The sequence below is a fragment of the Manis javanica genome, chromosome 2 (genome assembly GCF_040802235.1).
Source record: "Manis javanica isolate MJ-LG chromosome 2, MJ_LKY, whole genome shotgun sequence".
NCBI lineage: Eukaryota > Metazoa > Chordata > Mammalia > Pholidota > Manidae > Manis > Manis javanica.
In genome coordinates, this window is record NC_133157.1 from 202,557,323 (window position 1) to 202,569,529 (window position 12,207).

At 41.0% G+C, this 12,207-nt stretch overlaps 1 protein-coding gene across 1 annotated transcript in view; it reads right to left on the reverse strand.

Annotated features, from left to right (window-relative positions):
- SNTB1 (syntrophin beta 1) overlaps positions 1 to 12,207 on the reverse strand; it is a 220,839-nt gene that overhangs the window by 79,892 nt on the left and 128,740 nt on the right. Inside the window, exon 3 of the mRNA XM_073230032.1 lies at positions 3,213 to 3,420. Within this exon, the coding sequence (XP_073086133.1) occupies positions 3,213 to 3,420 (208 nt within the window). The remainder of the gene's footprint in view (positions 1 to 3,212; positions 3,421 to 12,207) is intronic.

The following is a 12,207-nucleotide window of genomic DNA, read 5'->3' on the forward strand; positions in this document are numbered from 1 at the left end:
GGGCAATGAATTCTCTCCATTGATTCAATGGAGAGTCATTTCATGGGAGCCATTCTTCCAGTCCCCAGATGATCTCATGGGGAAAAATAATATTAATATAAAGTTTTCCTCCTGTGTAGTGTAGAGGAAGTTTGCACTGAAGAGCATTTTAAAAGGGAAGTTGTTGTTTCATATTGTTTTAGTTCATATAAATGCCAGTTCTAAAAATGTGAAACTAAATTTAATATATGCAAATCTAGTTCCAGAGCTACTATTATTAATCCATAAAATCAAAGATTAACAGTATAGGAAAAGACAAAGGACATCAATTTAAGGTAAATTGCAGCTGACTATATATAGGATCACACTTTATAGCTTTACAAATACCAAGTGAATTCTCTAATGTTTGTGATAAGAAAGCCACAGTATTAAGGATTTGCCATTCATTGTAATAGTTTGCTGAAAACCATTCATATATCTCCACACTAAGACTCAGTATTAAATATTTAATCAGAAAGGATTTCAGCTTGGATTTGTTCCTTTGGACTTGATCTATGGTAATCTTTTGAGCAGCTTTGAAGATAAAGGCAATAAAAGACATTCTTGCTTTGATAATTGCCCATGTTCAGTCATTATTGTTCTTATGGATACACTACATAACACAACCTAAAGAAACATCTGTAATGCTTATCTGAAATTACATTATAAGAACAATAATATTCTAAAAACAAAAAACTTTTTATGACCCTGTATTACTGCTCCACTGGAATGCCTAACAACGTGTCTACTGATAATACAGAATAAGTAAAAGGCATAAGCAGACAATTTAAAAGAAAATATTTTGAAAAAGTTCCAATATCATTAATAGTGATACAGTACTAATTTGCAACATTGAAATGGTAATGAAGTTTGTGTTAAAAGAAATGAGAGAAAAGAAGCTTTGGAAGTTGAGACCACCTCAGTTATTGGAAGGTGGAGGAGTATGTGTGCTGGACAGCTCCCTTTGCCCCCTGAGAGCCAGTTTTCACCCTTCTCTATCCTGGTCTGTGCCCTGGGAGGCTGACCTTAATTAGCAGATGGCGTCCATGGGCTTCCTTGCCTCTGGCTTCCACGTCAGCCTCAGCCAGCAGGAGACACCAGCAGGAGATCAGGGGTGATGGGCTGGTAGGGGTTGTGTTTCTCTCCCAAAGAGCACAGCTCTTCACAAGTGGCTCTTTTCTACAACTGCAAGTCTTGGTGATTTCAGGTAACTGCTCCTTTTTCTTGCCATTTCAGGTTAAGGGGCTGTGTGGCCTCTTGCTGTTGTTAGATGCTTCTCCATCTCTTACTGGTTTCCCTTACCTTGGTCACAACCGTATAAATTATTCCTGCATTAAATCCTATCCCATCATAGCTTCTGAGGTTGCCATCTGTCTCCTGTCTGGACCTGGAAATATGTAGTACATCTCCAAGTCCACTCAGGATCCTAATCAAGTGAGGATGTTTTTTATCCCAAGTAACCTCTTCCATTTTCCTTCTGTAGTACAAGTCTGTTGATTTTGCTTCCCTCCCCCTAGAACTCATTTAGTCTTTTTCTTGCCCAGTAGTCTAATTTTCCAGTAGACAGCCCCCTCTCCTCATCTCTCCTTACATACGGTTTGGGTAAAGCTGATCTCAGCCCAATCCATGGCTGACATAGGAACAAAGTGAATCCAATTAGGCTTAATCTCAGGAATGCTGTGGGAACTATGGGGGCAAAGAGGCTATAAGGGAACACACAAGCCTGGAACTTTTGGCCAAGGAAGATGGCTTGCCTGAGTATAAACCAATGAAGTGTGCAGGGCACAAAGAGATGGAAAGGCAGGCCTAATATCATTTTAATCCATGGATCCTACCATACCTGGAGCTAGTCCTTGGATAGTAAGTAGTACATCCCTTTTTGCTTAAAGCCGAGTCAAGTTTTCTGTCATTGCAGCTGAAAGGTGCCTGACTAATAGACCTTTTCCTAATTAAAACACATATAGGTAGAGAGAGTAAAAAGTCAAGTGTTAGAGACTATATAATTCTAAAACGGTGTTGTCCAGATGTGCAGTGTTGTTTTCATCAAGAACCCTAACACACAGAGTGATGGGAGGCTACCTGTATATTTTGTTTATTATGATCTTGGTGCTACCACCACTTGTGTTTGTCCTTTTAGTCCTTTGAAATCTGTGAGAGATGGGATAATACCAAAACAAACAACCCACTTTGGGTTGCACCGTGTGGCTGAGATTATGCATGAACTGGTGCAAACAAAGAACAATGGTGGAGAACAGTTGAATGCTGTGTTCAAGTATTATTTTCAAGCACCATTTGACTGGGCCTTCTCAGATAACACAGTTCACTGGCAGGAGAGCTGTTATTGTGACAGTCATTATTTCCACTTACCACCTATTAGAATGTGAGTCACTGGGAGGTCACACTGTCCCAAAGCTCAGTGTTCATGGGCACTCATGGTCAAGCTTAAGGGACAGCAATCAGGTGTAGGGACAATGGAAAAAGTTCAATCCTTTGAAATGAAGAGAAGTGGTAACTCCCAGGAGATTGCCACAAAGAGAGTTTTACTATCTTCAACAGATCGTGTGATGTGGGAAAAGAAATGACCCAGGTCCTTTGCACAGATGCTGCCCTCCCTGAGAACAGAAATGAGGTCTTTATTCATCTGTATATACACTATATACTCTTTCCACTCCTGCCTAGCACCATCCCTTGCACATAATAGGTGCCCACATATGATGACATTTGGGGCCTGCTGCCTTAAGAATATAAGAGTCAGCACATAGTAGTTGCTAAAGAAATCCTTTCTGTCATTATTGCTATTATTTGTAAATGTATCCACGTAATTAAAAAGCAGGTCCATGAAAACGCACACAAACACTTTTTTAAGCAACACTTTTAACTTCTTTACCTCTCAAGGCAAAGGCTTTGCTGAGAGTTTTAGTTATTTTCCCTGCCCTCCACATGGAGGTGTGAGAATCAGACTTCTCATCCACTCCCTCACTCATTCATCCATCACAGACAATTTATGATCACCTGCAATTGGCCATATATTGGACCAGATGTGGGAGAATCAAAGTCAAGACACAGCCCAGTTTTAACACAAAGGCAAACCTGTGGAGATGGATGAGAATCAGCCTACAGATCAAGTGGTTCAACAAGTGCTGGGGAAACTCTGGGAAAACTGACTATGGCGGGTGGCAGGGGAGTGTCCTTACCTTTTCTGCAAGCCATCCAAGATGCCTGACCTCTCGGCTCCCAGCAATGCCTGTTTTCCCCAGTTGCTCTCTGACCTCGGCAATCACTTGGGTCAGCAGGTCACTAACACTGGAATGGATGGCGCTGAACCAGGCCTGGGCAGTGACTGAGTCCTTGCTCCTTAGGATCACTGTGTGCTTAGCATCTGGAGAGTGGATTTCAAGCTGTCTAGAGAAGCAAAGAGAGAGGAGTTAGAATGCTTCCAGGAAGATCATTCTTTGTTAAGTACTGGGCCAAAGTTGAACTAATTGTCATTCCTCCTTTTAGATTTTGTCAGCTTTGCATGGTTTACCTTGATGGTCCCATTATTCACTCATTCTCTCATTCATTCATCCACAAATATTTACTAAATGCCCAGGCACTGTCTAGATGATGGGGACATAAGTTATCTAACCACCAAATCACCTGAATTAAGGATGTCTGGGTTCCCTGTTATTCAGTTGACTGGCTTATTCGTAGTATGAGGTCAAAACTTCCCAACTGGGAGCTGATATTAATTTGCATTGCCTATCAATCTATAGAAGATTTTAATGAAATACTCACAGTCTTGCTGCTGCTAGAAGGATGCAGATTAAAATATCTAGACACATGCTTAATCCTACTGCTCAGTGTTAATTATGAATATTTTAGAATCAAAGATGACCAACTTTGCATATCTCAGGCATCCTGTTGGTGATAGATTAGTTACCACTTCATCCTTGGGCATGCGCAGTGAGAGGTGAACTGGCCTAGGCAGGGGTAACAGTGGGGAGAGAGATGTACAAGAGTATCGTATTTTAAGTCAGACACCAGTGCTTATGCCAGATCTCCAACTGGATCCTCTGAGATACAGCATGAGAGATCTGTCTACTGTACTTGCGGTAAAAGGAGGAAGCTTTCTACAGATAAGAACTTATAGATTAAAATGGCATTGTAAAAATAGTGTAAGAGGTCTGGTGTTCCCTTTACCCAGTTTTCTCTGACAGTTTTATTTTATGTAACTGTATACAATTTTTTTTATTAAGGTAGCATTGATATACACTCTCTCACGCTGCCATCTTTAATCTCTCCCTACTGTATACAATTTTTAAAACCAAGAAGTGGACATTGGGACAATGTAAGTGTATGGTACTATGCCATTTTGTCATGTGTAGATTCCTGCAACCACCACCACAGTCAAGGTACAGAACTGTTCCATCGCCACAAAGCTCTCCCTCCACTACCCCTGGTCATCACACGTGTTCCCCTCTCCATCACCATCCCAAATCTCTGGCAACCATTAATCTGTCCCCCACACTTACAATGCTTAGACAGATGTGTTTATTGCAGGGAGGAAAAAAACTACATTTATTAATTAATCTATACATGCAAATAAATATTATTTACTTATTCATGTTTGCATTGAAAGATAAAGGGATTGGGAAATTCAAAGCTGACTAAAACAATCCATTTATTTTCATTCATTCCTTAATAATTACACTACCATTCACTGAATATTTACCATTTACATATGTATTTTTCCTTATCCCTATGACTGCTATTATTAATCCCATTTAACAAGAAAAAAACCTTAAGTTTGGAGGGAGAAAGAAATGATTTACTCACGCCACACAATTAGCAATATTAGGATTCAAACCCATGTTGGCTAGGCTCAAAAGCCCAAGAATTTGGATACTTTTACAATGTCCTTTAGACTGGACAACACCCAATAGGGGGGCACTTTGTTCTCCAGCTGTCTGAAGTCCCATCTTCATCAACAAATATGCCCACTGGCATCCTTAGCGCCTGAATTTCAAAATAACAATTTTGCAGATCACCTGAAAGTCAGAAATCCCAACGCAACCTGTCCTCATTTACATTTGAAACAAGCCTTTTAAAGTGAGTAAACTTTTTTACCCATAAACTTAAAAATTGTAGAAAAGGAATGAGTTACAAGGTAGAATGTCTCTAGAGGGGGGTGGTTAGCAACATTAGCATTTTTTTTGGTAAGAAATTTGCAAAGCAAGGATTTTCACTAAGACTCTGAAGGTTTTCTGTGATGAAAGAGGGAATTTGTTAGGACACATTTGTCCTCACCCAGAAGAAAAAAAAACCTCATGCCTCTTAGGCACTTTCCAAAGAAATGGGAGGGAAGTCTCGCTCAAAGTTCTCACTGTTCAGTAAAGTTGAACAGTGAAACACGAACTAGGATTCTCAAGAATCATTCATAAAAGCTCAAGTTGCTTTTCAAAATATCCTAACACTATCTGTTGTTCTAAGAATTTAAAACATGCAAATATTTCATTTACAGTATTTTCTTTTGAAGGCCTGGATTTGTTTTTAAAGAAGTGGTAGCTTGGAAGCAGTCACTTCTCAGGTATCTCTCTCTCTCTCTCTCTCTCTCACACACACACACACACACACACACACACACACACACACACACACATGATGCCAGCAAAAAAGACAGAAAAAAAAGACTTTTTCCTTTGTTGGGTTGCCAGCATACCCCCAGAGGAAAATCTACTTGTACGCAGAGGTACCTGCTAATGAGGCAGAGAGGCCTGTTTCTCGCAGGTTTTGACAGCATTTATTGTTATTGTTAACTTTTAAGGAAACTCTTAGGTATAATGCAGACAGAAATGTGCACAAATTGTGCAGAGCTTGAAAGTATTTTCGCAAAGGGAATACATTTGTGTAACCACCACCAAGATCAAGAAAAAGAACGTTACAAATATCCCTGAAGTGCTCAGCACACTCCCTTTCCAGCTATTTTCCCCCCAAATAGACACTATTAGGATTTCTAGCACCACGGATTGCTTTTATCTCAGGCAAAATGGATGTTTTGTTTTTTCTTTGCATTTTTTGTTGTTGCCTGAAGTACAGGAAGGACTTTGGACTCTTTCTGAGGCAAAATTTAAATACAAGCAGCTGAGTTTTTTGGTGGTGGTTCTCAAAGGGGGCCACAGACCAGCAGCTACACCCCAAATTTTTATGAGAAATGCAAATTCTCGATTCCCACCCTGGACCCAGAGAATCAGGAATTCTGGAGGTGGGGCCCAGCAATCACCAGATAAGCCTGATGCACCTGGCACTGGAGAAGACCTGCTTTGTGGGTGCATAAGAAAAAGCACTGGGTGTGGCTGCAGCCAGGGTCCCCAGGGAGCTGGAACGGACATGCTGAAAGGTGACTGATCTTGGCCTCAAAGAAAGAACACAGAGGACACAGAAGACAGGGAGGGTTGTGGCTTTTTATAGTTAAAAAATAAAAGCAGCAAAAGTTCTCAACCCTTTAGTAACACTTGAATAGGTTGGTTGGTTTATTTGTTTTAAATCATTTAATTAAATACAGATGCTTGGACCCCATCCCAGATCTCCTGAGTAATAATTTCCAAAGGCGGAAGGTATATGGTTTAAATGTTCCACAAATTATACAGACTAAGGACCATGGCAGGCCTCTCTGAGCCCAACCTCAAGTCCTCAAAACAGCTGGACTTACAGGCGGTTGTTACCAGAAGGTAACACCACAGAGGGCTCTTGGAGAGTGTATTAGTTACCCACTGCCAAGTAACAAATTTCCCCCAAAATAAGTAGCTAAAAAGTGCAAACATTTGTTATTTCAGTTCCTGTAGGTCATCAATTTGGGAGTGGCTTAGTTTGGTGATTCTGGCTCACAGGCTCTTGTGAGTTTTTAGTCAGGATGTCAACCGTGGCTACAGGCATCTGAAGGCATGACTGGGGCTGAGGATTCTTGGACGGTCCACTCACATGGCTGTTGGCAGGAGGCCTCAGCAACCCATGACATGGACTTTTCCAGAGTGTGTGAATAACTTCATGATATGGTAGCTGTTTTGCCCCAGAGAGTAAGAAGGAACTACTATTCTTTTTATGAACTGGTCTCCCAAGTCATATAGCATCACTTCTGATTCATTCTTTTTGTTAGAAACTAGTAAGTCAGTCCAATGTACACCTAAGGTAAGGAGAATTAGGTTCTTTCTCTTGAAAGGCAGAGAATCAGAATTTGGGTACATATCTTAACACTATCAACCAAAGAGAGAATTTGGATTAAGTAAGGTTCTGGAAAGAGTCTGTTCCAGTGTAAAAGGAGACTGTTTGCAGCTGTGAACTGGCATTCTATAAAGAGCTTATAGATCTGGGTGAAAATGAAGAAGACCATTCTTTCTGACTAAGCCGCACCACCAGATTATAAAAGGATGCAGACTGTGGACTCAAAATAGGGGTCAATGTCAACAGGAGAAATGAGAAAGAGGCTTTCTTGACAGCATATAGGGATAGCATAAAACTGCCAAAAATGCTGGTGGGTTAGGGATTATTGGCTGGTCTGGCACAGAAAAGATGTCAATTATTTGTGCAGCAAACAAATGAACAAATGAAAGAATTCAGTGATCTACATTCACTTGTTTACCCCAACAAGGGGAAAAACAGAAAAGAGTACAAACTTTCTCTTTTAATACTAATGAGCTCAACTATGTAAAACAAACAAGTACCTGGAAGAACTGCAGTCCCCAGAACCTATCAGTGACAACTCAAGATTCTGGGCAAAGTCAAGGAGTGATTTTACATATATATATATATGTATATATACACTTTAGCACATTACTTGGCACAAATCTCAAATATACACACTTTGTCCTAATTTATGATTTAAGCTATTTTACCAAAATGTGATCCAGTGCAATGCATGTTTTAGAGTATGAAGAAATAGAGAAAGAAATTCCATTCCTCGGCTGGCTGTGAAGTGGTTCTTTCAGGGGCCCATTTTCTCACCAATTAGAAGCACATGTGCCAGGAAGTAGTTGTTAAGCAAATGGATTTTGGGATCAAGTTGACTCCAAAACTTGTTGGCTGTGAGGAACTGGTTACTTAACCTCACCTGAGCCTCAGTTTCCTTACCTTTAAAATGGTTCCACACACTTGCCTCTCAAGATTATTGCAAAGACTAAATGAGCTAACATGTGCATGACATGTCACAATGCCAGGCTGATCCTCATCAATTCTAGTTTACACTCTAGTTGACAATTCATGCATACAACAAAACTGTAGTGGTCCCGTGAGGCAGGGAGAATACTCCAGAGTGGGCTTAGTTCTACTCTATTTCAGAATTCTTGGATTTGGAGAGAAATGCAAGTCCCAGGAAAAATTAAAAAACAAACTTTGGGGAGAGCCGCATGAGTCTTTTGGAAGATTTGGGAAGATTTGAGGCAAACCTGATACTACGTCACCCATTATCCCATCTAACTCTGTGTTCTTCCTAAAATAGCTCATGTTCAGGAGCACAAGTTGAAATGAGTTGTGGCCGCAACTAAAGCTACAAACATTTATTGAAATCCCCTGGTTTTCTCAACTGCCTGAACTAACCAGCAACTATGGGAATGAAAAAGGTGGGAAGCAGTTTTATCTTTCTGAAGTATTTTGCAGAAAACATACCCCAAACAATCATTTTGTAGGATCAAATATTTCACATAACCCACTTTTTAAAAGGCAGTTTCAAGTTCAATAATTACTTCTATGTGTAAACATATGGAAGGAGATGAAGACGAGGAAATGAAGTAGGAACAGGGGATGGAGGAGGAGGGCGAGGAAGAAGAGCCAAAGATGGAAAACCAAGTAAGTGGTGTGTGAAAATGCCACTGTGGTTGGGGGGTTGAAGTCACTCAGGTCAGGGAAGCAAACGCTTGCGACACAATGTTGAAAAAAAGCACATGGCAGAGCAGTGAGTGTAGTGCCCGGTCCCTGATGTAGAAATGATCTACATAAATGCTTGTACATGTGGAGACTATGCTGGGAGGTATAGTGGGTGGGCTCAGTTAGAAGGGAAACTGAATGACAGAAAGACAAGATTGGAAGGGAGACTTTTCACTGTATAACTTTGTATCTTCTGAATCTTGTATTCACTGTATTTGAATGAAGAGAAAGAAGAGAAGGAGGAAGACCAGGAAGACTGGCCTGCCGTTGACCGCTTCGTCTCAGGTCTAGGCCCTGTCATTTATAAGCTATATTCTCTTTGGGCACCTGTGGTTCTGCCTGCCCCGTTTTCATTCCCACCTTTCTGGTAACAGGCTTTACCCCTATTTTTCAGTCTACATGGTTGGAGGGTTGGAGGAGTGCCCCAATTTGGGCCATAGAGATCCAGACCCAGGATTTCTGCAGCAGTGATTGTTAAGGGGATGCTTTTCCTCATATATATACTGAGGAATCAGATATAATGATGGAGCTACCGAGGGCCATCTTGCCATCAACAATGGGAGGGTCCGCCTGCAAATGAAGCCAACACAGAAGAAAGCAGAGCAGAAAGCTGAGAGGTCTGGATCCAGCTGTATCTGACACTCACTTGAAATTCCCTGTGTTCCCCTCTTTGCTTAGGTCAGTTCGAGCTGGCTTAGTGTCAAATACAACTAAAAGTCTTGACTCATACACTCACTGCAAATAGGTCACTTAATTTCTATGAGTTTATTTCTATGTTTCTTCATCCCATAAAAAAATAGGGATGATGATGATGAAAGTGACAATGATCATTATAATGAAGGTGATAATAAAACCTTCATGGGGTTATAGGAGCATCGAATGAGATAACAATTGTGAAAGAGCCTTGTGACTTGTAAATCCTGATGTTAGTAGCTACCATTTTGGCACTTAAGACTCTTCTGTTGGTTCAGTGACTGGGAAAAGGACCTGTAGTAGTGAGTGGGAGGCTTTTGTATGATTTGTACGTATGGACACATGTAAGCAAGCTGGTTCTCTCTCAGCTACACCATTAGTGAAGAGACAAGGTGTGCCTTTTGAAACAGCAGATCCCAGGAAATCTCTTGGGTTACAAAACAAGTTGGAAACATGCACTGATTTCTACACACATGCACACAAAGATAACGCTGCATTTGTCAGAATTCCAGAACACAGACAGGGTTTGGTGTTGGGTGCCGTAGAGTTGAGCAGAATGCATGGTCCCTGTCCCCAAGCAGCTCACCATGTATAGGAGGCCAAACAGTATCCTTACCAAATTTGTGTTTACCCAGAACCTCAGAATATGACTGACTTGGAAATGGGGTCTTTGCAGAAGTAATTGTAGTAAGGATGGCAATGAGGTTCTTCTCTCATTAACCTACCCACTGGATTAGGGTGGGTCTTAGGGCCAATGAGAATGTCATTACAAGAGAGAGAAAAGACACACAGAGACACAGAGAAGAAGGCATTGTGAGGACGGACATAGAGATTGAAGTAATGTCTCCACAGACCAAGTAATGCCAAGGATTTGGCAGCCTCCTGTCTTCTGAGGAGAGGTAGGAGACGGTCTCTCCCTCAAAGCGTCCCGAAGGAAGCCACCCTGTCTACTCCTTGATTTCATACTTTTGACCTGAGAGGATAAATTTCTGTTGTTTCACACTTTCGAGTCTGTGTGCACTTTGTGACAGCAGTCCTAGAAAGCATGTAACTCTCTTCATGTGCGTAGCTGAATAGGGGCTGCACCCATGCTTGAAACACATGGATGCTTAAAGTAACTTTTAAGATACAGATTGCTTAGAACTGTGGCCATCACACTTGCATCTCAAAACACCCTGGAGTTAAAAAGTCTTCTTGGTAAAAAAATTTTACTCCCACCAACACTCAATCCTATAACCCCAAGAGGAAAAGGGAACCCTTCTGAAATGAGGGACATATATAAAGCACCTGGAAGCATGCAGGCCTGTGCTCAGGAAACCAGGGTGCCTCTTCGTGCAAAAAAAAAAACTAGACAACTTCCTTGCTAGCTGATGAGCCCTACACATTTCTAGAACTGGGAAAGAGGGAGGGAGGGAGTAAAAGAGCAATAAACTCAGGAGGGCTGATTGGAGCTATTTTCAGCTGGCCAGTCTTTTATAACTCCTATTTTGTTCCCCAGTTGAACTGACCACTGCTTGATGAATTGTGTTTATCTGTAGTTCAGCGATAAAGTTCTCTTTTAATTCCCCGCTGAATAGAAATATTTAGGGCAATGCCACAGCTGTGTTTATTCTCACACTCCACCATGGTTATGTAAATAGTGCCTATGGAACTATTTCTGATAAAGGCCCACACCAACCCTGAGGAATGAGACGCACATTCGAGATGCCTGCCAAGATGAGCAGTTTCGATCCAGCCTGGCACAACATATGAATGATATCACAGCTTCTCAGAGATCATTTGGCAAACCTTACAATAAAAGAGTAATTTTCTTCCCCTCTCACTCTTTGAAAGGCTCCCACTGAGCCAAATAATAGTTCCCAGAATTCTCAACTTCCCCTGCTTGGCAACATGAGGCTGACCCCTAACACTTGAAGTCTCCTAACACAGAATTAATAAATACAACAAAAACTGCAACCTGGCAACAAAGGTTTCAAGTGACCTTTCCCCTCCAATGTGAGGCCGAAGAAAGACAGTCATGAAGATACTCAGAAGGATGGGACCTGTGGGTTTGCAACAGCCCCCTCTGCACCCCCCAAAAAACATCAAGGGGAACACTAACCACATGCTCACAAGGGTTGCTTCCAGTTCCACAAACCTGTGATTGGTATGGTTGATTAAGAAATACTTCCCAACGGACACACACGGTGTTCCCACAACAGCAGCTATCTCTAGATAGTGGAATTTTGAGGTATTTTTATTTCCACCTTTCTGCTTTTGTATAATTTCTAAATACTTCTTTGCTATCTAATACAAAAATATTAGAAAAAAGTTTAAGAAAATAAATGCACACCTTTTGCAATAATGTCATCAGTGAAACAATTCACTAGCGAAAAAAATACTCTTATGTGAACAACAACAAAGAAAAAAATAGATTCTTTTTAAAATCTCCAAATTGGTTGTACCTAAGAGACTTTAAAAGAAAGAGACACAAAGATCTGCACTAACAATATTCATAATGAGGAGGAATATTTGTCCTGAGGGGATGTAAACCTCATCCCCAAATGTGTTCATGTTTCTCATTTTATCCTCACCAGCATCCTGAGGTGAATGGCATGA